This window comes from Pollachius pollachius (genome assembly GCF_949987615.1).
Source record: "Pollachius pollachius genome assembly, chromosome: 7".
NCBI lineage: Eukaryota > Metazoa > Chordata > Actinopteri > Gadiformes > Gadidae > Pollachius > Pollachius pollachius.
In genome coordinates, this window is record NC_136940.1 from 7,208,253 (window position 1) to 7,235,299 (window position 27,047).

At 45.5% G+C, this 27,047-nt stretch overlaps 1 protein-coding gene across 1 annotated transcript; it reads left to right on the top strand.

Annotated features, from left to right (window-relative positions):
• Positions 1-1,771: 1,771 nt before the first annotated feature.
• usp13 (ubiquitin specific peptidase 13) lies at positions 1,772-26,325 on the top strand. Its single transcript, XM_079739667.1, has 20 exons — positions 1,772-1,885; positions 4,532-4,592; positions 6,815-6,936; positions 7,682-7,824; positions 8,554-8,738; positions 8,989-9,086; positions 9,273-9,472; positions 9,720-9,791; positions 9,992-10,085; positions 11,339-11,464; positions 13,811-13,964; positions 14,771-14,945; positions 15,445-15,533; positions 16,716-16,838; positions 18,917-18,940; positions 19,521-19,664; positions 20,958-21,154; positions 25,032-25,230; positions 25,622-25,706; positions 26,120-26,325. The coding sequence occupies exons 1-20, from the start codon at positions 1,787-1,789 to the stop codon at positions 26,214-26,216; spliced, it is 2,487 nt and encodes an 828-aa protein (XP_079595793.1). The 5' UTR covers positions 1,772-1,786; the 3' UTR covers positions 26,217-26,325.
• Positions 26,326-27,047: the final 722 nt, after the last annotated feature.

Genomic DNA, 27,047 nt, shown 5'->3' on the forward strand with positions numbered 1-27,047 from the left:
CCTACTCATAGCGTTTGCTTGTCTGTCCTAACACGGGGATCGCTACGTGGTTCTGTGTGGCTGTGCTTGATGGGCGCCTCCATGGCCGACGTTCCCCTGAACTTGAGCGCGCGGGTGTGTGAGATAAATAAATAATGAAACATTGTTTACATCACAAGAGGCGCGCGATTCCCTCTGGAAATGCACCCTTCCCATTTAATTGACACATTAACTCACCTGCCTGCACTCTGTCATTGACCGTATTGATGCCGATTGATCAATATATAGCTTTTATGAAGGGATAAGGATGATGAATATGTCAACGGAAATGGAGAAATCCAATACTTACTCATCCATTTACAGTAGGGAGTCACCGATGCTAAATGACAATACCGACTCTACATCTACCTATAATGTATAGGCCTTATCTTTTTTTAACCCCACACATGAATTGAAAGTAGACAATTCGATTATTATAGGATACACCCTACGACACTAGAGACGTTTCAACACTAGAAGGAATCGACTTACTTAATAATAAAAGGCCAAAAATATTAAGATATTGGTGCGTAATGTTTTTATTAATTACTCTTGCTGATTAGGCCTTATGTATAGAGCTAATACAAAAATTCCCATCCACATATTTCAGTAAATTATCACAATCTCAATATCTTAAATGTGTACTTCATGTGTCAACAACTCTTTGCGTTCACCAGAACCTCATTGTTTGGCCTGATGTGTAAATACTGCCCAGAATTCATGACTAAGCCTGGATTTTAGCCCTAATAATATTATTATTATTAATAATAATAATAATAATAATAATAATAATAATAATAATAATAATAATAATGGATGTAGGCTTACAAACGAAATAAATTTGAAAGGTGACTCAGCTGTCTGGACTTTAGCATGTAGCACTGAGGAATGGTTTATTTTTACCCCACTCTGTTGAGGCTCATGTGTCACTTCAAGACACTTGTAGAGTTGATGCTCAGTTTTATTAAGCCTACCCCAGACGTGAGAGTAAGATCAAGGGCCTAGATCTTGTCACATTCTCCACCTTTAAAACAAAATTGGAAAAAGGCAGAAGTCTTATGGAATGATAAGTTATCCCATTGGTTGAGTCCAGGAAGTCTGTGACCCATTGACAGATGGCTCCTGACTGCACTGTCTTATTAAAGAATGGACAACCAGGATGTGTGGCCAGCCTTTCTAAGCTGTTTACCCTTGTTGACCCAAAGGGTTAGAGGGTTAGAGTCATGGATTAGGCATTGGTTGTATGCTTAACTAATACAATTGTGCTTGATGATGATGGATGATGATACGTTGGATGAGAAAATAGCAAGCACTAACTCCCAGCTTTAGTGGTTTTCTATACTGTAAGTAAGTAGGGAAGGTTGAATTTCTCTATATCTACGTGTTTTATCGTGACATTTTCTTGTGATACCCAAACCCCATTATTTAGCTTTTTTTTAAAAAGTTGTTTACTCCCCCCACATCAGTATTTGCATCAGCTATCCCAAAACCTTATTGTAAGTACGCTCTGGTAGTTGGTTTAATCCCCAAAGACTTGGGTCCTCCTGTAGCCTTTTTTTAACAAGATGCCCAACCCATTCGGTTCCAAAATAATCAAGTGTATTTGAATCCTTGAAGTCTTTGGTTGAAAGCAACTTCTAAATGACTAAATGGTTTTCCTAAGGGACGTTGCTGTGTGTGGGTCTGTTGTCTGTGTGTGTGTATTGCGGTTGGTCTCATCTTGGTGCTCTTCGTCTTGCAGGAGTCTGAGGGGGGCCTGTATGTGTGCATGAACACGTTCCTTGGTTTCGGCAGAGAACATGTGGAAAGACATTACCGCAAAACGGGACAGAGCGTTTACATGCACCTTAAAAGACACGTGAAAGAGGTAAGGATTTGACAAGATTTTATTAGTAATTTTTTGGTTCCTTGATTTGATTTTTTTTATCCTTCTTATTTATGTTATTAAAATAATTAAAAGCTCAATCAAACCTGTTTATGAATGACAAACTAAGATTAAAAATGGGAAGCATAACTTTCTCTACTCTATAGATCAACATGCATTTATCTCATTGTGCTTAACAATCAAAGGCCAGCTGTTTTTTTGTAGTTTAAGCTTCTCAGACAGGTAGCATAAACCCTTTGGGTCTGGAGCCACATGTTCTAAAGCAAGCAGCTTGTAAAACACGTGTTAATGAAGGATTTTGGAATGTGTTAAAAGCAACAGGGCCTAGCCCTCAGGCTATGAGATGTAACTTCCTGTGCTTAATTAAAAGTTTTAAGCCGGTGCTCTGTCAGCAGAACTCACCGGTGTGTACCGAGAGTCCTCAAATATCCCTCAAACTCGTGTCTTCTCAGGCAGATTTGTAGCTAAGCCTATCCAATTTCTGGGAACAACATGATGATGAAGATGTAGATGACAATGATAAGACAGAATCGCGTAACTTGAGTTATAATGCTTTTCCATCCAAACACCTGCCTAAAATCAGGCTCTTTCCCTGTGTGTGTGTGTGTACACCGGTACCAATGGCCATGATCGTTTCCAATAAGCCTGGATTCATGGGTTGATCGTGTAGAACAAAGCCATAAGCTGCTGGTATGTTTTCATTGATCGTGTCCTATCGGCCCGCGGATAAGCTGCTTCCCTGTAAGAAGGCTCCTATTTCCCTGGCCGGATACAGGCTGGAAACAGCTGGTCCTATCCAGCTCCTGTGTCTGCTATTCCCCCTCCCTGGTGATCTCTTGGACTACTGCGTGTCAGCAATCCCTGTGTGGACGTTGTGTCCGTCTGTCTGTCTATTTATCCATCCCTCTAGCTATCCTCCCCTCGTTCCCTGTCGCCCAGTGACGTCCTGTAAACGGACAATTGGTTTGTTTTCTGAAAGGTGAACTAGGTCAGTGGAATAGGGCCTAATTCACCTGGCGTCCATCTTGGCTAAAAATGCTAGCCGGTTAGGGGAACTAAATGAAGAGTCTAAATTCAGTTCCCTCACCCAGCGAAAGGTGAATAAGGCCTATTGTCCGATTGAGAGTCCAGTTGGTGATTGAGCAGATTTGTACTGGTTTAGTCATTGATCCAACACTATTTGCAGTGAATTCTGGGAAATATCAGAGCAACAATGGGTTGGCTATTTTGCTCTACAATGCCTACAGGTTGACCGTGGGAATTGGGGATGGAGCCCGGTACCTTCCCAGCTGGGAGTCCCTCTGCAGTGGTGCTGAAATGTGCTATTGCTAAATCCTGTTCCCTGTTAGTTCACAGGGATGGATCAGGACTTTACGTTTTAAGTTGATTATTCAAAGAACGTTCCCCAGGGACCAAGGTCTCCACAGGGAGAACCAAGATGCTCTGAAAGGGCGTCTATCTCCCCCGTTGGGGGCTGGGGCTCTCCCAGGTCTCCCCTGAAGGTTCTGGAGGAGGTAGCCGGGGGGTAAGAGAGGTCTGGGTTCCTCTGCTTGTCCCTCGACCACCACGGCCATGGTGGAACATGTGGTTCTAATGGCTTTGATGATTTCTAGTTTTACAAAGGCTGTATTATTGCTCTTCACATTGGGTCACACTGATGAAGTCAAAAGTGGATCTGGACCGGCTGCGTAAAGGACAATAGGGATCTGGGTGATCAAAACATTGCATTTGTCTCATCTGCCTTCGCTTAAACATCCATTACCAATATAATTGTTCATAATTACTTCCTTGTTAGGATCGAAGAGCTTTTAGTGTGAACGCGTCCGCCGGAGATATGAATAATTACAATATAGCTATTTGTCTTTTGGTATCAGTTTGTCAGTCAGTACACTGTTTGTGGACAACCTGACAGTGAATTGGCAGGTACTGGAAAATGTCTTGGCACAAAAACCAGTGCTATAATGCTATTGTTTACATTCGTGGCAGGTACGCTAACGTTAAATACTCAGAATTAAAACAAGGTAATTTGGACAAATGATATTGGTGTAATGGGTGCTTTAAGTGATGATGGTTTGATCACCCAGACTGGTATTGTCCTTTTTTTATGACATTTATTTCATGTGAGAAGCCTTGGTCCAAAACAGAATAGTAAAAGTTTCTTCAGTCTTGGACACCATTCAGACTGTGCTGTCTGCCCCATCCACTTATCTGAGGAACCATTCTGTTGGTGGATCTGTTGCTTCTGAGTGTAATGTTTTCTGGGTTTCCCCCTTGCCCTGTAACCTCACCCTGCCCATGCGCCAGCAGGTATTTAGAGCAAAATGACTCGAGCAACCGGAACCCCCTCCATGTATACGTTTCTAATTAGTACGAAGAAAACAGAAGGGCTGGATAAGATTGTGTGTGACATGATGTCAATGCATTTCCAATATGAATTGAATATTGTTGTTTTTCAACTGTTTCAAGACTGTGGATATATATTTTTCATTTCCTACCCATAGTAGACTCTCACTTCCTTCAGAAGATGACGAGGAATTACTGCCCCATCTATTGGAAAAGGATGTTTGTTTCTACTAAGGTGTCTGCCAAAGGTGTATTTCAAAATGTGCCATTTCCTGTTTCCTGTAGAAAAAGACAGGGGCAACAAGTGGTGCCTTCCCCAAGAGACGGAACGGAAAAGTGTTTCTGGGTAAGCCGCCTGATCTTCCTGGAGATCTGCTCTCCTGTCTGCTTCACAATCGACTGTACCGTCTTCTGTAAGGTTAAAAAAGAGACAGTGTAGTGGTAAAGTAGTAGTAAATGATTTCCCACATATTAAACATAATTATATACGTGTTCTAGTCTGGTCTGACATATTCCGGTTTTAAGAAAATGATTAATGCAAACCCCCCCCATCCAATACACCTTACTGTTGTTGTTTGCAACGCTCAGCCATGAACCCTTACCTGCCCCCACCCCCACCCCTGCCGCCCACCATTCCACCCTCCCTCTACTCAGGGGTCAATTGATATTTCCCATGTCAAGACCCCCCTTCGCCTCCTCCTCCGCTCTATATATAGCGCATTTATTTGTGTGTGCGGTTAGTAGCTGTTCTATATTCAAAGGGCCACATGCTGAGGCCGGCCCACTCTCCGCCCGCTTCAGGCGGGAGCTGTACAGAGGATTGGTTAAGACTGGGTCCACGCCCCGCCCCCTTTGCTCTTGCCCCATCTCTCCCCGCCTTAATGTACCCCCTCAGCTGCCACCGCCTGTCAGTTCCCCCCTCCCAACCAGCCTGCTCTCCAGGGCTGACACACCTCTTCTGTAGGGGGGGCCATGACGCTTGCGTCTCTGGCCCCTGAGGACCAGGTGTCTCCGGCCCCTCTGCCCCGCCCCCATGCCCTCCCCTCGCTGGCTGGAAGGATTCCTTCCACTCGACCTTTCACCCCCCCTCCCCCCCTACATTTCCTGGTTCGCTGTGGCTGAGAGCTCTCACAACAGGACTGTACCCACATACGTGATTCTACGCTACACCACACTACAATACCAACACCACATTATGATACACAACCACTAATTCAATTCAATACATTTTTATTTGTATAACCCTTATAACCCTTTTTATTGAATCTTTAATGAGGATCCTTATTTGATTTGGTTTAGGTCAAGTTCTGTCTTTGTAAATGTATTTGATTCTGGAGGTCTGGTTTGGATGTAGCACATGGTTTGGTTTTCGCTGGTCTTTTCAGTGATTGAGACAATCCTCATTCTTATCCGAAACAGATAACCCCGCCCTGTTATCCTTTTCTGTTATGTTTGACGTTGCCATGGGTCTGATGCATCTGCGGTCATTTTTATATTCAGTCCAGTGATTGAATTAGCTAGCTAGCCCCTGAGCTTGGACGTCACTGTGACACCAGATGACACAGTGACAATGCTTTTTAAAGAAGCACATCCACAGAATGGCCTGTGATGCAGCTGTTGTGGACTCCATGGCTGTGTCATGGCACATCTTTAGCCTGTGAGGTAGAAGGGATCCCTCTTTGAAGTAGGGCTATTAAACAGCACTGCTGGTCTTTACGAGCAAACATTGCTATTTTTAATTCTTATTACGCTGCATATTAGGGCGTTAGCCCTAAAATGCCGTTTTTATGTTTGGTACAATACTGTATGGGAAGAGATCCCATTATGGATTACAGAGATGTTGATCTATCAATTTAAATGTAATCTAAAGCAAACATAATATGGGCTGTACTTAAATTCACTGACTATTTAGTGATGTCAGTAAATTATTGTGTTTCTTTAGTATAATATGAAATATGTTTATCTAAGTTATAACCTTCGACTTCCGTTGTCCTGTTAGAGTGTCGTTGAGCAACAACTTATCCTGCTGAAGGGTCGTTGAGCAGACAAGCCCACTCCAAGCCCACACCAGTCTATTTATTGTCAAAGGTCTTTGACGAAAGCACCTTGTTGAAGCAGAATGTGAATATAATTTAAAATATAAATGATGAGCCATGACATACTTAAATTTAGAATGCATCGATTTGACGTCTCAGGATATCTGAAGAGTACTTTAAATTCATAGTTTTTTGTATTTTTCGTAAAAAAAGTAAGCGAACATGGTACTGCTCAAGACAAGCCGCCCGTTTCTTATTTTGAATTGTGATGGATTTTTATTCAATCTCTCCATCCCAGTTAGAAAGGGGGATATTGTTTCATTCGTGACAGCAAAAACAGAGGTAGAACATGAATTTTAATCAGTAAAGAAAAGAGGACAAGTGGGTGCATGCCCAACACTCAAGCTTGATTTGGTGTCATCACCTTGGCGCTGAATAGACCCTTCTTCATTGAGCACCGCTTGGCGAAGAAATGTTTGAGCTGAGGTTCCACCAAAAGTTTGAATCTTTGTTTCTTCCCCTTTTTTCAAAGATCTGGAGCTCAACCGGGATTTTAACAGTGAGGACTATGACTTTGAGGATGAGGCCAAGCTCGTCATATTCCCAGACCACTTCGAGATCGCCCTACCCAACATCGAGGAGCTACCTGCGCTGGTCAGTGAGCCGGTCTATCCGTCAAGGGGCTCTGTGTTTCTCTGCATGTGGATAGGGGAGGTTCACTTCAGGGGACTGGCCTGGACAACGTCCACCAGTTCTGTCCTAAGAGCTGCTGCTATCTTGGATAAGGTGTGTGTGTGTGTGTGTGTGTGTGTGTGTGTGTGTGTGTGTGTGTGTGTGTGTGTGTGTGTGTGTGTGTGTGTGTGTGTGTGTGTGTGTGTGTGTGTGTGTGTGTGTGTGTGTCAATATTGTGTATACAATTGTCTGCTTGCAAAGAATGAATTGGTTCTTCATAGAAAAGTGTTAGTTTTCCTTTTGTTCATTTACTCCATTTGCCTAACGGGACGTTTCTAATTGGCATGAGACAGTACCTTTATACAGTCTTTTAGACATGCTTGCTTTAAAATGCAAGTGTGCATGGCTTCATTTGGAATTTCCGCTGCATCTATTTGTGATGTGCTGATTTTTCTTTTGGTTTTCTCTAGCAATGTCACTTTCGCTTTCGTAAGCTCTTTGTGGCCTTTTTTCTTTCAGTCAAAATTGAAATGGAACACTGCAGGCTGAGCTTATATTACTGGTGTCCTGTTTATAGTTTTCTATTAATACGGCTGCATAGAACATTTATATTCACACATGAAACCCATTTATTCTAAGATGGACTAATATACTAATGACAATGGAGCATTGGTGCACTGTCTTATAATCTTGTGATGGTGATGATGATGATTATGATGGCGTACAGGTGACGATAGCTTGCGATGCGGTGCTCAACTCACCGTCGGCCTACAAGAAGCAGGAGCCAGATTCCTGGGAGGAGGATATCCAGGAGTCCCGGCACTCCAGAAGCCTCAGACAGCAGGACAATGGGGTCAGGATCAGGCCTAGGTAGGCCACCGCGCACACCTTCCTGGAAGCCTTAACAAACATTCTCAAACGGTATCAATTTTAAGTTTAACATGAACAAATCATTTTGTGGAAAGACTGACCTGACCTAAAGACCTTGGTGGATATTGTCAAAGTTTCATATCAAAGTAAAGTTAGCAGACATTTTGATGAGTTTATCTAAAAATACCAAAAATGGGTTTGGTTTAAGGGCTGATTATGGTTCCACGTCCACGCAACGCAAGGACGACGCAGACGCTTTGACGCAGACGCTTCGACGCAGTCGTGAACCTGTTTTGGTTCTGTGTCGGGTTTTAGTGAGCGGACCAATCACAGCCCTTGCTGCTGCGTCGGGTTTTAGTAAGCGGACCAATCACAGCCTTTGCTGCTGCGTCGCCTCGACGGAAGGTTACAATTTTTGAGAGGCACACGTCAGGCCCTTGCGGTGGACGCAAGTAGGGTCCGCAAGGACATAATGGGTCCGTGAACGGACCCATTACGTCGACGTGGAACCATAACGAAGCCTTAACAAACAATATCAACTGTTTCTATTTTAGGTTTAACATGAATAAATCCTTTTGTGGATAGACTGAACCGACCTAAAGACCTTGGTCGATATAGTAAAAATGTCATATCAAAGTAAAGTTAGCAGGCGTTTTGATGAGTTTATCTCAAACATACCCCAAAGTGGATCCTTTTGAACCCCTTTCTCTCCCCGGGGCTCCCCTCCAGCGGCTGGAAGTGTCAGAAGTGTGAGATGAGGGAGAATCTGTGGCTGAACCTCACCGACGGAGCGGTGCTCTGTGGCAAGTGGTTCTTCGACGGCGCCGGGGGCAACGGCCACGCCCTGGACCACTACAAGGATACCAGCTTCCCCCTGGCGGTCAAACTGGAGACCATCACCCCGGACGGAGCAGGTCTGGGAGCGACCGGAGATCATATTCACACCACGCTGACTGCTTACTTTACATATTCAAACAGCTATTTCCAAAGGAAATGAAAAGATTGCTTTGTTTTGATAAAACATCCTCCTTCTGATTTAATTTGAATGTATTTAATTCTATTTTGATAAATGTAGATGACATGTTGTATACTTCTGCCTGGCGTCCATTAGCCAATGTGTTTGGAGGTTGTTTCAATGTAAAGTGAGCTTTGCTATTTCCTCAGACGTGTACTCATTCGAGGAGGAGGAGGCTGTGCTCGACCCTAACATCTCGGAACACTTGTCACACTTTGGAATAGACATGCTACAGATGCAGCAAAGGGTAAAGGGTGCTTGTGTTCCCCATTTATCTTTTTATCACCAATCATCAATATGTCATCACTCACAAGGTCGGGAAATGTCCCCCAAGTTCTATAGAAGTTGCCTGGACCCTTACAGATAACATGACCTATATATATATATATATGCTCTCTCTCCCCTGTCCCTCCCCCTCCCTCGCCCCCAGCAGACGGAGAACGGTCACGACACAGACAACAACAACAGCCCGCCGCGGTCGCGGGCGAGCGAGTGGGAGGTGATCCAGGAGTCAGGCTCCAAGCTGAAGTCGGTGTACGGCTCGGGTTACACGGGGGTCAAGAACCTGGGCAACAGCTGCTACCTGGGCTCCGTCATGCAGGTGCTCTTCAGCATCCCCGAGTTCCAGAGGATGTGAGTTCCCCGTTTGAAGCCCTAAAGGGGACACATTATACCACCAGGTGTGAGTGTGATTAGCCGGCACAAGCTGTTTTGAAAATCTGCCTCTTCTGACATCACAAGTGGGCGGGTCCGCCTAGATGTGTGACGGATAGATGAGCGTGTGGACATTGGGGTTCAAACCCGGTCACTTTTGACGGGGAGTAAACAGCTTAATCTCCCAGGAGGGTGCTTGACATGTTGTTGTTGTTGGGCTCCCCAGGTATGTTGGCAACCTCCAGAGGATATATGACTACTCACCACTTGACCCCTCCCAGGACTTTGCCACACAAATGTGCGTATGTTTCACAACACAAAGTGTGTGTGTGTGTGTGTGCGCATGTGCGTGCGTGCGTGCCTCGATGATGAAACACTGATTTATAATATATTATAAATCAAAAATATCCATCTAAATATTACTTAAGGTTTGTCTGCCTATTGATCATTGCTGCTGTTTTGGATTCATTTGTTTTGCGCTCTCTCCTGTTCTCTCAGGGCTAAACTGGGCTACGGACTGCTCTCAGGCCAGTTCTCCAAGCCACCAATGAAATCTGAGCTCATTGAACAGGTGATGAAAGAAGAATACAAGGTATTAGACTGGGTATGTCTAGCCCCCCCATCCTGAGTCATAGCCCACAGAAGCATGCTCATGCAAAGTTGTGATTACATTCAATATTTATATGAGGCTGCTCTGTTCTGAAAATGTGCCCTGTGCAAAGAATTTGCATCGATGAGTGAATGTATCTACAATGTCACTTGCATATTCATTTTGAGGGCTGTGCATGTTTTTGACAGATAACCAAACTAAAACGGAAACGATAAAATATCTCTAAGCATAGACTAGTTATGTATTTGTGTTCGTCTCTGTCCCTTGTAGAATACAGTCTGTAAATATAGCTTTAAATTCTGTTCCAAACAGTCCGGCTTGGATTTCTTTCCAACACGGCCGTAGTTCTGGCAGTATGTCTCCTCTCATGTCTGTACGTCACTATTTTAATATGACTCCATCAATCGTCTTTCTATATTTATTTCCATGGCGCACATTTCAAATGATCGTCCATGACTTCCGGACTCTCTCACCTCGTCTTGATTCAAGGCACACTGGTGGCCGTACAGAGCTGATAGGAACGGTGGCCGTTCCTATTAGCCAGTACGTTACTGGCTAATAGGAAGCAGCCTTATCCTCGGGCTTCCGTTTAGGCTTTACCGACCACACTAAACAAGGGGGCGTGGCCTCTGTTGGTATGCCCCTCCCACTTGACATGGGGGGGGGTGGAAGGGGTGTGGAAGGGGTTGATGGAAAGGCACTGACAGCTGCTGGAACATAGTGTGGTGAAATAGGCCACAGGAGAGAAGAGCTGTTTGCTAGTGTAAACATCGGAGTGCCAGTGTTTGAGTGTGTAGATTCTCCCGAGAGGAAGAGGCATTTGGTTTTGGTTCTGTCTTTTTGTTCAGATTCAGATTCAGACAGCTTTGCTTTGTTCTTCCCTTGAGCCATGGAGTCCAGTATAACATGTACACTGTTGAAATTGAATAATCCCCAAAAATTATTCATACCAAACTACTTTTACCTATAGTACCTTCTGTCATTTTGGAATTGTCCCCAGATGCATGTTTTGGCATGTGTGATGAGTTCCCGTAGAATAATTATTAAAAGGATGAATCCCATGCTGAACATTTTCATTTGAGAGGGCGACGGAGTTGACGAGCTAAAACGATTGTCTTCGCCTGGCCTAAGACCTGTTGCATGCCGGATATGCACCGTGTCTTGTGCTATACATTGAAGCATATGCTCAAGTGTTATTGTGCGGGTGCGTGACAGTGGTTGCTCTCCGTCTCCAGCACCAGCAGAAGGGCCTCTCTCCCAAGATGTTCAAGGCCCTGGTCAGCAAGGGCCACCCTGAGTTCTCCTCCAACCGGCAGCAGGACGCCCACGAGTTCCTCCAGCACGTCATCACCCTGGTGGAGGTGAGCCCACGGGAGCCGACACGCTCCACATCCGTAAAGCCTTGAATCTTTTCTCTTTTTTTATAAATCTTTTTATTGGAGGATCAAGCATATTACATTTTACAGGAAGTAAGACAATTCTCCATTTTCATTTTCTCTTAGCAAATAAAAACCATTACAAACAAAAAAAAAGTCATATCCCCCCTCCCAATAAAAGTATCCCACCCTTCCCACCCCCCATATTTTGACAACATTCTGGGAAAACAGCTTTTTTTTCCCACTCTGTTTGTCACACAGTTCGTCAACGGTTTAAGGATCTACACACTGAAAACAAGCACACATCTGCATGCCAACATTTCTACAAAAGGCTTTAAACTCACGTTTTCACAATTGTCAGTCAGGCTACTCCGTTCCCACGGCATTATGGTAGATGATCATTGATTTGAATAAAAATACATAGAAAAATAAACAAAGGCTTGAATCTATCGGATCATTTAAGAGACGATTATCTAAAAATGACAACGCAAGATAACACAAGATTGCAAAGCTATTTTAAACAAAAACCTTTTTTGTATCGCTGGTTATTGTAATTTGTTCAATTCGGATTGTACTTATGTTATCTTAAAAGGGGGCCAAATAGTGTAGCGGTTACTCCCAGATAAAAGGTTCTGGGTCAATCCCCGATATCCACAGTTTACCTGCAGGCATATCAATGGCCTACTAAAATGACTAAATGGTAAATTCATAGTGGTATATTTTCACGATAGTGACAGATCAACTTAGGCCATTTGCAAGACTGACTTCGACAGGTAATAGTCCTCATTACTTTGAGTGAGTGGTTGCCAACCTTTGTACCCCTTAATTGTCGTCAAGACCTTTCACTGACCACCTTATATGCAAACGGTAAAAAATAGATATAATAAATATAAATATGCAGTGGCTGAGTAAAGAGTGCCAGCGCTTGGCACTCTTATCGCAGGAAGGTACTGCAGGAAGGCCTTGGCAAGTGGGAACCAGTAGAAAGGGAGAGTCAGCAACAATGCTAATGCTCTGAATGTGTTTATGTAGCAAACACAAATCATCACAAAACATCAATGTAATACAATACAATGGAAATGATATGATCGGAATACACAAAGCAAAACTGTTTGTGAAATAATAGCAAGCCATAAAATGATATTTGCCCAACAATATTTATAGTATGTTTATTTTGAATGACCTATATTTATGATTGTAAATGAGTCTCATGTTCCACTTGTAGTACTCTAGCGCACCACCAGGGGGTACGTGTACCACAGGTCGAAAAAAGCTTCTCTAAATGATACTGTAAAATGACTGGGTTCAGTTTGACCCCCTAGTACACATTAACGGCAGACCCTCGTCATTCCTCAGAGAAACACAGCTCACTGCCCCCCCGCTGGGCAGACATGTACTGGTCCCCTGGCCTGACTTTCTCCATGGGTCTATACATAGCTACACCCCCACCACACCCTATCTGTTACACACACACACACACACACACCAGATAAAGCTTCCTCTTCTGTCCCGGCGTGACAGAACATGCCCAGACCCGGGAACCTGGATCAACCCCCCCCCCCTCTGTCCTTGAGACCCGATGGGACAAACAAACACACAAAGAATTGTCATTTGTTGCGATTAAGGGTTGGGTGGGAGTGGAGAAATGGGAATAGTCTTCAACATTGACACAACATTTGGTTCGTCTTTGTTTAGATTTCCTTGTATGCGAGGAATTCATTTGTTTTGTTTAACGACTTCCAACATCTGAGAATTAGAATTTGCAATTCAGATTTTTACCGTGCCAAGTGGACGTCAGCGTTCAGTGGCTTTATTTATTTCCCCGTGCCCCAGTCGAGGTGAGGGTATTTGTGGGCCTTCCCCAGCTGTCTGTGACCCAGTACCGGAGTCGGACCCTCCAGAGATAGAGCTGACCCACCGCCTCGGGCCAGAGGGCAGCACAAATACTCCCCCCCCCCCCCCCCCCACACACAGCCCCACCCAACCACCTGACCACCTAAGTCAAATTAAAACATGTGCATCAGCAGTCTATGAGAATAGACTCTTCCTGCCAAAGAACCAGTAATCAAACGGAACAACGTAGTGGCAACCACCTCCGGCTGTGCAATGGTTAGGGAGCGTCCATAAATATGAATTGGCTGCGCAGTGATAAGGGAGCGTCCGTCAATATTACCACCAACGCTCGCCTCTGAGCAGTTGCAACACTGCAAATGCATGAGGCCGATGACTCTCTCCATCTCATCACAGGCGGCCAGACAGACGGTCAACAGCGCTGACGATCTTGTAATCAATCATCTGTAATCAATACATGCCCCCCCCCCCTCCCCCCAGAGGAACAGCGGCGGCTCGGAGAACCCGAGCGACGTCTTCCGCTTCCTGACGGAGGAGCGCGTGCAGTGCTGCCAGACGCGCCGCGTGCGCTACGACCAGCGAGTGGACTACCTCATGCAGCTGCCCGTGCCCATCGAGGCAGCCACCAACCGGGGTAAGGGCCGGAGCAGACACACAGCCTTGATCAGGGATCGTTGCTCTGGCCTTGGAAAACCTCAGCGGTCCGGGATTGAAGGATAAGAAGGAGGTCTGAATCTATAAAGAGAACATGAGTAAGGGCGGAGCCATGGTTCTTTGAGATTCAGCAGGGGGTCTGGCGATGAAAGCAGGTGCTTGGTTTTGATTTAAATTCTTTTTTGTAGTATAGAGCAAAGGTGGAGGTGCCCCTATTATATATTGCATAGAATCGTGTTGCTTATTAAACCAGGCCAGCGATAATGTATAGTGCAGTATATATTAAAGTTCTTTGAAGAAAGAGGGTTTGGGATCAAGTCATTTCGGGGACCACCTGCATTAACTCTACGGGTCCACTAGGGGTATCATCCCCCCTTGTTGAAGATCTATGGTATAGAGACCTCTCTATCCTCTTTGAGTTCACTGGTTGATGAATGTGCCGTTCACTGTGTGGGGACTGTCTTTAGAGAGGTGCTCGTTTTGTTTCGGGCCGTTTTCTTTTAGTTTTCTTCAATTGAGTGACCTCAGTCAATAGATTGACACAAGTATATACTCACTCGTGTCGCAATTATCATCGGGATCTGTGAGTACATATGTTTGTGTGTGTGCGAGTGTGTGTGTGTCGGTGGGTGCTAACGTCGTGTGTCCATGTCAGTGCGTACATGTGTGTGATTGTGTGTGTGTGTTTATGTTCTGTGTGTGTGTGCTTGTGCGTGTGAACGTGGTCACGTTAGCGTGCAGACTCATGCGTGCGTGGTGCTGATCCATGACCTCTCCTTCCTCCAGAGGAGCTCCTGGCCTACGAGGCCAAGCGCAGGGAGGCGGAGGAGAACCAGCGGCCCCCCCCGGAGCCCGTGAGGGCCCGGGTCCCCTTCACCGCCTGCCTGCAGGCCTTTACAGAGCCAGACAACGTCCCCGACTTCTGGAGCTCAGCGCTGCAAGCCAAGTCTGCCGGGGTCAAGTAAGCTAGACCCCCCCCCCCCCCGACCATGGGCCGTGGGAAACTGTGGCAAGAAAAAGCAATGCTGCTTATAAGCGTCGTTAATGTTTTTAGCGTTGTTTATTTTTTGCAAACACTATTATTGAAGTAACAACCAACCATAATACTATATTTACTGAACAATGTTTAGAATATACACATTTCACATTTTCTGTTATTGAAAATGTGTTGATTTCAAGGATCAAATCCCACATACCAGCTGCAGTACCTTCTCATACCACTAAGGTCTGGTAGCCAACCACCCTTACGACCCAGTCTATTCACTTCTATGCATCCCTAAGAAATATAACCAACCTGTCCACGGGTCATTATGCACGGGTACCGTGGTCACATTGGATCAGTGACTACAAAAAGGACTACAAGTGTGAGAGTGTGAGGCTATAAGTGACTACAAAAAGGACTTTACTGTTCTTTGTGTGTGTGGGTTTAAATGATAAATTGTCTTTTATTCTCTCTTCAGGACTTCCCGTTTCTCCTCCTTCCCAGAATACCTGATTTTGCAGATAAAGAAGTTCACATTTGGCGTGGACTGGATTCCAAAGAAACTGGGTAATTCACAGAAATATATCTATGTAATATATATATATAATATACATATGTTTAAAAGCCTCAAGCCTCTTTCCCACTCATAAAATATCCACTAACATCCGCTGAGATCAGGCCTATGTCTTGAGTGGGAAATGTTACATTTCCAATGTTACAGTAGTCGCGGGAATGTATCAGTTCCAGCTCCGATCGACAGTCATGGAAACGTGACACTCTTGCGGACACACACATTTTCGGCCCCATTCGCCACGATGCTATGAAGCCGTTGAAGTTCCGAACGTTGGTGCGTAGACGGACAAGATGCAACGGCCAATTTGACCACATGACAGAGTTTGAAAGAAATACTGAATAAGTAACAGAGATAAAAACAAAGTAACCATTGGAACATGTTCACTGCCCTCCATGCGGCCTTCTACTCTGGTGTGTAAACTTCCTTTTTTTTGAGGGTTTTCCCGCATTTAATGAACCTAGATATACGCACTAATTCTTGTGGAAAAGGGGTATAACATAGCTCTAGGCTAACGTTTATCAAGTGGTGATTCGGACTAAGGGAAAACATTCATTTTAATAGTTATTGACGTGGTAGAGGTAGGTCATGAATATTTTATTGTTGTTACTTCATATTTCCATCGACCTTCCTTGATGAAATCATTTTGAACCGTCATGTTTTTGCAACACCTGCCTCTGTAAGTCGCCAGTAGATGGCGCCATAACACTGCGTCATATGAAACACCTCAGCTTACACAACAGTCTGCCCTGCAAATGACCTCACTGACTCAATTTGTTTTCAGTCTACCTCAGCATTGCCTCCACCTGTGCTATTATCACACTCACACTCTTTCACTGCCCAGAAAGTGCTGTTGTTGGTATACTTCAAACAACATCAATGTCCTCTTTGAAGTGAATACATTACAATCAGGAAATGTAGAAAAATGTATTTATTTGTTAGTCCGGTAGATCATCTGCATTGTAAAGCATTTGGTAAAGATGAAGATTAGGATTTAAATTACCAAGTGATGTAATTATGAAATTACAAATTGCATCAACAACCAACCACTGCCTTAGATAAACACCAATTTGCATTTCTTTTAAGAAGTCACACACTGAAACAATACCGGGTGAATCCAGACCTCAATCCATTCTCCCTCTCGTGTTTCATGGCTGAATGTTCTGGTTTGCGTGCAGACTTGTCCATCGACGTCCCAGACTTCCTGGACCTGAACCGGTTTCGAGCCACAGGGCTCCAGGCGGGAGAAGAGGAGCTTCCGGACCTCAGCCCACCCATCGTACTGCCAGAGGACACCAGAGGTACTCTGCCAGACCACCCACACGACACGAGTCCCTCACAAACCGCTCCCCCCCCTCGGCCAATCTCCCCGTGCACATCGCTTTGTATCGAACGCACACAGTGGGAAATTATGATTTTTTTTCTTCCCCGCTCATTTTCTTTTATTAGGTTTTGTGCCGTTTGACTCGACAGTAGAACGTCACAGTGACCGGCTCCGGTGAACCGGGAAATCCTTCTCTAATACCTACTCGTTTTCCCCTGCCCTCCTGTATCTCCTCTGGGGAGGTATTGAATAGAGTGCCTACAGAGAGGCTTTCAAAAATCGATAAGCACACAGCAAAAGAAAGCTCTTCAAAGTCCTTGTGAGTTTGAATGACTCTCCATTGGATGACCACCATGGGGTACACCCCCCCCCCCCCCCCCCTCAGCTGGTGTGGTTAGATCAGATACTGCTCTGTCTGTATTTTTTTCACTCTAGCTTTCTAATTGTTCATTTGTTGCCTGAGGATTATGCTGATTTAATTAGAGGGCTCAGGGTTTTCATTTTTTATTAATCTCCGAACATCAGAACTGCTTTCTCTCCCCACCTCTCCTGTATGTGTCACTCTCTCTCTTCCTCTCCCTCCCTCCCTCCATCTGTCTTTCTCCCTCCCTCCGCCATTATCCCGTCCCTTTCTCTCTTTCTCTATTATTCATATATACATCATCTTCTACTTCTACTTCTAAGCTCAGTCATCAATTTGTGGGTTTGAATCCTCCCCTCCACGTTGTTCTATCTTATTATCTGTGGTGTTGTGTCCCTGCTTCGAGCCCATGATGCATGAGACGCATCGCATCAGAGCGCTCCAGCATCATCTGCTGCACCTCTGGCCGCTAGTCATTAATGAATACCCTCCGCTGCTTCTTTCTTTCCCAAAGTGCTACATTAAACCCCTAGTAATCTCCAGAGCTCGACTTCTTATAGAGTAAACCGGCTGGGTTTGCAGACAGGACGGAAAGACACAAGCTGTGTGTGTGTGTGTGTGTGTGTGTGTGTGTGTGTGTGTGTGTGTGTGTGTGTGTGTGTGTTGATGTTTTGGTACAGAACACAGTGTTCTTGGTCTGTCATCGCGGAGCTAAATGAACAGTGTTCAGTGAGTGTTTCACTGTGACTCGCACCTGGTTCCATTTGTTGTATCCGTCATACTTCTGCTCAATTCTGACAGATTTTTTTTTTTTCTGACTATGCAAACCAGGGCGTTGTATGGAAAGGCTTGAAACCGGGGAACCCTGCGATTGTTCTTCAGCGTGCATTCTGAATGGATACCTAAAAGAGAAAGCCTTGTCTTATTGTGTATACACACATTGTTTTTGACTATGCAAAAAAAATAATGTAAGTAAGTGTAACACACCGGTGCGTTTCACACGGGGGGGGGGGGCGAACAGCATCTCATAATGGGGGGATATTATTTATCCGGATGAGCCTCATTAGTCTCCAGTGGTCCAGCGGAGCGTTGAGCCTGGTTCTGCAGCAGCAGTGATTAATGTGGACCCGGTCAACCGCCTGCCTCTCCCTCACACTCTCTGCTTCGCCTCCCGCTCCACATCGATTACACGGCCCCTCGCCTGGCGGTGGCGTCCTCACGCGGCGAGGAACGCAACACGTCTCCCATCCGTCACCAACCAACCGGTTTAGAGAGCGCCGGGGCGGGCGACAGGGGGAACAAAGTAGATCGAAGAAAAGGAGAATAACGACTGCCGTTGCTTTAACGCAACTCCGGAGTGTATGTACACTCGGACTCGGAACAGTGGCCGATAGAGCAGCTTGGAGGCCTTACAGGCTGCGCTATAAAACCTAAATAGCGATAAAACCTTTTTAACCTCCAACCTTCCTCCGGGAGTCAAACACCCTACAGTGTAGGGTATTTAACTCCCGGAGGAAAAGTTGGAGGTTGAATAGCTCAAGGTCCACAGTCTACCTGGAAGCATCTTTGAAGAGACCTTAGCCTGACCTGCTCATTACTGTGTGCTTGCGCTGCAATTCAGCTAAATGACTTGTATAAAGTTTAAAGTTATTAATAAACTAATAGTTCTCCCTCTCTTTGTGCTCCTCTTTCAGACAGCTCCATGAGTTCCCTGGACTGTGAGTATCTCTCTCCTCTTCCTCACCTGTTCAACTATAGCTCCCCATTTACCCTCGGTGCTTTCTGCAAGGCACGCAGAAAACTATTTCCGTTTCGCCGAGCGGCGGTGACAAATGCGTTGGCGCCGGCCGGCCCCGACGGCGTGAGCCTCAGCTGACGCCGTGCGCCTCAGACCCCCCCGTCCCCGAGCCAGCTCCATCATCGGGAGCTGGCTCGGGCTGCACCCCAACCTGGCTCCTTCCTCCTCCTGACGAATCGCTGCCTAAAAACAGATAAAAAAACAAATAATAAGACTCCCCTAAGGCGGATTGTCCGTTTGTTTAATGAGCCCCAAACAGAGATCTCTTTATTTTTCTTTATATATTCAGTGTCAGCAATATAGTACAGATATGTTATTCTTCTCTGAAAACGGCAATTACTGTTAACTTTCTTTGCTCAATAGATTCGCTATTTCTCTATTGTACTCCTGCATCGTACTTAGCTCTGTCAATTGACCATTGATCATTGGATGCTGACCAGTGATTCGCCGGTGGCGGCCTCCGTCAGCGCATGTCTATATTTGGGCTTCCTGTGTTCCAGCGCCAGAGATCGACGAGGCTGCAGTAATGCAACTGGCAGAGATGGGCTTCCCACTGGAGGCCTGCCGGAAGGCAGTGTACTACACGGGCAACATGGGGCCAGAGATGGCCTTCAACTGGATCATAGCCCACATGGAGGAGCCAGGTAGCGCCCGTCCATCAATGCATGGCCACACTAGCTAGGAGTACATTAGTTCTACTCAGTTTGAAGTACCACATTCAAGCCTCTTCTGAGGTGTGTGTGTGTGTGTGTGTGTGTGTGTGTGTGTGTGTGTGTGTGTGTGTGTGGGGAGAAGCCTCACCCAAGGAAGTGTTTATGCGACAGTTTTATATTGTCCTGTTAAGGAACTTCAGAGTGGATAAAAGCAGAGAAAATCCCATTAGCGCTTCAGTTGGTTGATAAATGCTGTACAGTGTGCAGTCAACCCTTATAAAGTAACAAGGCTGGGTCTATTTAAGGTGTCTCTCCTTAAGTAAATGATGTGTTGGTTCTAGGGCTTTCTTTTCCTGCGATTGCACTAAAACCAACCTGCATTTCAGAGACTCTCGACATTTGTTGGCCAAACTCCCATGAATAGATTTGAGCCCACTGCAAATAAAAGTCACACCGAGGGCAAAAAAGCTCATTATGAAGGATGGGCACTTTTATTCGAACGAGGCCCCATTTGTCGACTTAATTCCGTTCCAATTTCCCATCGCAAATTCTGCCAAGGTTGTACAGTTTCCCTTTATACTCTAAGCCTCGTGCTTAAAGTACGGCACAATGGGTGGAAAGGTCTGCCTTTTGAACTCAGCACAAAGTGGTGGTCTTGTGTGAAAGAGAAAAAAGCGAAGCTGTTGGGGTTTCTACGAAGGCGGTAATCGGAGCGTTGAGCGAAACGGAACGTCGTCGCCTCCTACGCAGAAGAAATAGAACTGTATCGGACGGTAAACCACAACTTTGTGTGTGTGTGTGTGTGTGTGTGTGTGTGTGTGTGTGTGTGTGTGTGTGTGTGTGTGTGCGCGTGCGTGCGTGTTTGTGTTTGTGTGTGGTTTTTCTCTGTTTGTGGATAATAGGAGAAATCACTGGCTTGTCTGTAATTCATATTTAAGTTGCTTTGTTTAGTGGCTTATTTTGGTGTGGCTTTGTTTGTGTTCTGTGTGTCTAGATATGGATGACTAAATCTTGAAACATAAATTCCTTGACGGCATCTGTATTATTTATTATCTGTATATTTATTTATTTATTTTATTTTTTGGGGGAAATGTTGATGAACACAGAATACACTGAGCATACACTTTATTGTTAATAATCATATAATCTTTTCCTCATAACAACGCGTATAAGAGAAAAGCATAACGGGGACCTGGGGACCCGAGCTTCTGGAGAAATATCGATTAAAATCCAGTAAAAATCCACAGATTTCAACAGATTGTCCACCATCTTGTTTGCCTCCAGACTTTGCGGAGCCGCTGAGCCTCCCGTCCTCCACGATAGAGCTGCTCCCCTCCTCCGCCAGCGAGACCGATCCCTTCGCCGCCGCCGCCGCCGCCGCCGCCTCCCCGCTGGACAACTCGCCCCCGGAGGAGAGCGTCGCCATCCTCGCCTCCATGGGCTTCCCCCGCAGTCACACCATCCAGGCCCTCCGAGCCACGGTCAGTCCCCTCACACCCCCCACCCTGGGGCCTCATAGACATCAGGAGGTGCCCGTTCATCACTTGCACCCATTAGGAATTGACCTCGATATCGCTGCGACTGGCTGAGAATGAAGGCGCGAAAATGAAAACACGGAGTAAAAGTTATTAGGAAGGGCCCCCAAAAAAACGAGCGCACTCATTTCCCTTAAGGGATTCATAAAGAATATTTGATTGTGTATAAAAAAAAGTAAGGAGTAGGAAGAAACCTCGTTATGGACAAAATAATGTCAAGTAACGGCCAGAAGTGAAATAGTGGCAGATTAACTATAGTGCAAAACAACGAAGTGAACGAAAGGCCAAATAAAAAGTATCGCCCGCAGTGGAAAAAAACTGACGACGAGAAACCACGAGTCACACTTCTTATTAATTTACTACAAATATTAAATACTAAAGCACAAAATACTACCAAAAGCAGCCAGGACTATGACAGGTGTCCTTGTGTGCGGACGGCCAGTTGGAATAAAAAGCAGTTGGTTGGTTTAAACCCTCGTCGGAACCCCGGGGTGGGTCCCCTAGCGCCAGCCTGATGCTCGGTGCTGGCCACGCCGACCAACGCAACTAGAGCGGAGGAATCGGCAGCTGCCCAGGCCAGCAGACCGTAGTCATCCTCCTCAGTGGCTGAGCTGCCAGTAGGGCCACAGCGGGGCCTCAGCTGGCCAGTGCCAGGGGTAGGGGCCACATGGTTCCACCGGGAGACCACAGGGGCAGGCCAGGAGGGTCGGCCATTTTGTCAGCGCACCAAAAAAAAGTAATAGCTGGAAGATGAAGATACAAGGAGCTGGGATGTCTCGCTCTTCATCCATATGAGGAGGAGGATGAGTTGCACCTGTTGGGTACCTCTTTGAGCCCTGGTTTGAGGGTGTACAGATCGTGACCATGGCAGCATGGAGGGGCATCGGTTTCCCTATGAAAAGCCTGATACATAGGAGCCTTTTAAATGTATTGATCGATGCATCTTTTCTATATGCATTGTATATTGTATAGATGTTGTGTTCCTGAGACTTGATCTAAATCATGGAAAAATAGTCGATAAGCTTTAAGCTACAAGCTAGTTAAAATGACACATTGCAACTTCAAGTGTCACCACCATTTAGCTCCAGTTACAACATATTTTCAAAACTTGACTTCCCCAAATGCCAATTAACACCGGAAACTATCAAATGAAATGCTGTAAGACTTCTTTGCACAAACTGCATTTTCAATGAAGGGCTCTGGAAGACCCTACTCTACCAGTCTAAAGCAGGTTCAGGATTTAAAAACAGCCCAGTCCTAGCTTAAACTTACTTCTTACGTCATGTTTGCTGAATCTGTTTGGAAGTTTGTCTGCTGTTAGGGATGGATGCTGTTCTTTTCTTAATGCTATATGCACTGATTTTAAACTGTAACATGTAATTGGACAGTGCTTCTGAAACTGCCAATGTTTCTTTGTACTTGTAAAAATAAGCAAATACATAGAATAAATAATAATCAATAAATAAGTAAACCCAAGCATCTAAACCATATATCATAACAGGCTACCAGGCATCTAAAACCATTCATCATAACAGGCTACCAGGCTTCTAAAACCTTATATCATAACAATGTGAGTGATAGCCCTGTGGAACCTCTATTAAAACTTAAAAAATGCAGTGTGTAACATTGTGTGGAATCTATCGGAACGGATCTAGCAGCGTATTCAGTTTGCTGCAATCTGCAACCCTGCCACTAGATGCCACTAAATCCTACACACTGCACCTTTAATCTCAGCGGCAGTTTGAAGACTTGCATGCATGACCTGCTACCATGAAATGAGATCCAAGTCTGAACAGGGACGAGTGCTCGACGGCCGAGACGCGATCCCCGTCCCTCATCAACAAGCCCTAGATGCTGCCCTGCATTTGGCCTCATCCCTTGAGCAACCAGCAATTTGTCCCCAAGCGCCCTCGATGGTATGAGGTGTCTGCTCTCATCCCAGCGCCTACAAGCGTCACAGAAGCCGCGTCACTGCTATTGCAGCTCGCTCAGGTCAAGCGGAAAGATCTGGATGTATTTAATGGGGGGCGGGGGGGGTCATATCTGCCCCTTTGTCATCATCGTCATCGTCACCATCTCCACACTCAACTTATTCGGGAATTGCTCATGCCTGGTCCTTAATGTTTAATATTAATAATGAGTCATCATCACATTCTCGGTGCATCGGAGTGATCAGCAGACACAGTCCACAGACTCTTGACTGTTCCCAAATGGCGGCAGATTCTCTTGTTTCAGCCTGCCACACACACACACACACACACACACACACACACACACACACACACACACACACACACACTGCCATTGCCAAAAATAGATCAACAGAACCGCTAATATGCTGGACTGAATTAGATTTGTGCTTCCTTGTTTGCCCCCCCCCATTCCTTGAAGCCCAGTGCTGTGGATGATTGGGTGGGGATGTTCTTTCGGGGGTCAATGCAAACATGTATCTCTCCTGAGGGAAATGGAGGTGCTAGACAGCAGGGGTGGGGTGGGGTGGGGGGGGAGGCTGGTCTATAAATAGCTATGAGACAGGAGCAGTGGAGGAGGTGGAGAAGGAAGCGGTCGTGTTAAACGGTAGTGAGGCCCGATGGGCCGCTAAGTTTGCTAGCTAAGGGTCTTAGAAACGAGACTGCCAGCGTGGCAAGCTGGGGGTCCCCCCCCCAGGAGGCCACACCTATACCCGACCCCCACCCAGTTCTCCTGCAGACATTCCCTTGACTCACACCTCTATTTGGGAGTCGACGCAACGAGCTGAGAGGCATATTTTTATGTTTTATTCCCTCAGCCAGATGGGCTTCTTTATCGGATGGGCGGTTGAACGGTGGGACGGTTTCGGAGGAGAGAAGCACAAGCAGATGTGCCGGTGGTTTTTTGTCAATGGAGATGAATAAAGAGCCCCAGAGGGCATGTGTCGCGTTAGTCGGACAGCCGTCCGGTCTAAAGAGACGAAACGGTTCCCGTCCACACGATGGAGGACAGGTCATCCTGCTGAGGTCGGCAAAGTGGAAAAATGAAAAATTTAAAGCAAAAAAAGTATTATTTTGGTTATGTTTCATGTCGTTTTTAATGAAGCAGCATCTTTATCCGAGGGTCTGGTTAGGCTGGGTTGCTTGAATACAAACTGACAGATGAGGAGCGATGGGGGGAAAAAACGCACAGTGTTTTATTAGGTCAGAGTTGCTTCCACACCTGCTGTTTGGACTGTGAGACCGTTCTATTACGATGCCTGACGCAAGCACAGCCATAGAGGGAAGAAGGAGAAAAAATATCGACTAATAGTTGAAAAGTGAACTATTGAAATATCAGGTTAAGAAATCAGATTTCTAAGCTCTTGCCATTTCCGGACTGCATGAGAGCCGCAATCGATCGATCCACCTTTGCAGTTTCATGCATTCATTCTTCCTGTTCATTCATTCACTCTTCTTCCTGTGTGTTATCTTTTCGTTCGTTCAGCTGCAGTTGACAATAATCTTTGTAAAACAATGAAGCCAATATCTTTTATGTATAGCATCTAACTACTACTCTTTTCATTTAGAAATATAAGCATTGACAGCAAATCTAGTTTTACCATTTCAAACAAGAAATTGTAAAATATAGTGCTACAAGAACACTAAAATACTGCAAGTACTTTCTCTTCAGTTAAACTATTGTAGTTGAAGAGCTATAAGTGCAGTCCCAAATTTCATGACAAAATGGTGGCTGATTATTTAAGTGTTTGTGTGGTGTGTGTGGTGTGTGGTGTGTGTGTGTGTGTGCGCGTGTCTATGTCTGTGTGTGTGTGAGAGATTGTTCCCTAATGGTCACCTGGTCCGTTCCCCAGAACAACAACCTTGAGCGAGCGCTGGACTGGATCTTCACGCACCCGGAGGAGGAGGACCAGAGCGACGGGCTGTCAGACATGGCCGACACTGAGCCCACCAACCAGGCCTTCTCCTTGCCCAACTCCCTCAGTGACCCCACTCTGTCCCCGGACCCCGAGGCGGACGCGGCCGGGCCCCGCATCAAGGACGGACCGGGACGTGAGTGGCTCCAGATCTCTTTACTTTCTTTTCTACTTGTTTATCAGGTTAAAGAGTCACTAGGTACCAGGTTACTGCTGGTTAGTTTGCTGCCATCTTCAGGGCGAAACCTGTTTAAACTGGACTCGTTAATATTATTTTTTTGTATTTTTTTTACATATTTTACAATGTTCTGTTGCTTCAGAATGATGTTGAACACGTATAACATTGGGTGTATGACGATATCAATGTCAAGATAGAATGTGATATCCATAGACCAAATGGGAGGTGTGAGGTACTTAAGGTGGAATGAATCCGTTATTAATCAGCAAACTATGTGACCACATATAATGGGATCAGCAAGTTTTACTGATTCTGTTTGAACGTCCTTATTCCTTCTATTTCCCCCTAGGTTATGAGCTCTTTGCCTTCATCAGCCACATGGGGGCGTCCACAATGTCTGGTCACTACGTGTGTCACATCAAGAAGGAGGGAAGGTCAGCACAAACCCAACGCAACACCAACACACTCCCATTTCATCGCCTCACAAAGCATCACCAGCATTGTTTCACGCACACCTTAAAGGTGACATTATACCACCAGGTGTGAGTGTGATTAGCTGTTACAAGCTGTTTGGAAAATCGGCCTCTTCTGACATCAGAAGTAGGAGTGTCCACCTAGATGTGTGGTGGATCGATCGGTCTGCAAGCCTACCCAGTGGACTGTAGCAAACAATGCTCATCTATACATCTAGGTGGACACGCCCACTTGTGATTTCAGAAGAGGCAGATTTTCAAAACGGCTTGTAACGGCTCATCACACTCACCCCTGGTGGAATAATATCTCCCCTTTAATGCACCTCCAGAATTGTTTGATTCATTATATTTCTCGTTGATTTTGGTTCTGCCAGGTGGGTGATCTACAACGATCACAAAGTGTCTTTGTCGGAACGCCCTCCCAAAGACTTGGGCTACATATACTTTTACCGGCGCTTGTCCAGCAGCTAGAAGAGAAATCCCAAGAACCAGTCTCTCCACCACCCCCAGTCTGCCAGAGCCCCCCGGCCCCCTGGAGAGCAACAACCCCAACCAACCGACACCATCCCCACCACCACCATCACCCTTCAGCACAGCCCCAGTGTGTGACCCACCATGGTGGAAGGCCTCTGCCCTTAACACCAGCCAACCCCTCTCGTTGGCTGCTGCTTCCCACAGCCCGAAACCACTGGAGAAAACACGGAGAAAGCGTTCAAAAACCTGCTGCGGACGGGAAGTAAAAGCAAACACGCCTTTTTGTTTTTAGTGTAGTCGTCGTCGTTTTTATGTCCTGCTTTAAATGGATGCTTTCACTTTAGGTGCTTTTCTCCTCAAACTGTGTAGGTAAAAAAAAGAAAAAGGGATGTGTGCAATTTTTCGGTTATTTGTGAGTGGTTTACACACACTGAAACATATCCGATCCAACCCTTCACTCGCTATGCCTTCAGTCCCCGTAGCGGGATTCTAAAAAAAACAAATCGAGGTAAACTTGATGTAATGCTTCACTGCCAACCCACAGAGGCTAAACAAAATGACAGCCTTTAGCAACCAAACACTACAGTATAGTCAATTACCGTATTTTTTTTCTTTTTGCCCTATGGCATCAAAAAAACACTGCAACAACAACATGATTTATTCAATATCCGTGCTGACAAAATCCAGTGCAGAAGTGAGGCGACGGCAGAATGCTGACTGTGCATGAGTCCGACAGTTGCATAAAAGCCGGTGAAAAGGTCATCTCTGCACCGGAGGCGGGAATGGTTACGGGTTTTAAAGTCTTGTCCAGACAACTTTCACCTTCAA

Coding starts and splice junctions, on each gene's coding strand:
- usp13 (XM_079739667.1), top strand. CDS start 1,787: ATGAACACGTTCCTTGGTTTCGGCAGAGAACATGTGGAAAGACATTAC. Junction 1,886..4,531: donor TTAAAAGACACGTGAAAGAG/GTAAGGATTTGA, acceptor TGTTTCCTGTAG/AAAAAGACAGGGGCAACAAG. Junction 6,937..7,681: donor TCGAGGAGCTACCTGCGCTG/GTCAGTGAGCCG, acceptor GATGGCGTACAG/GTGACGATAGCTTGCGATGC.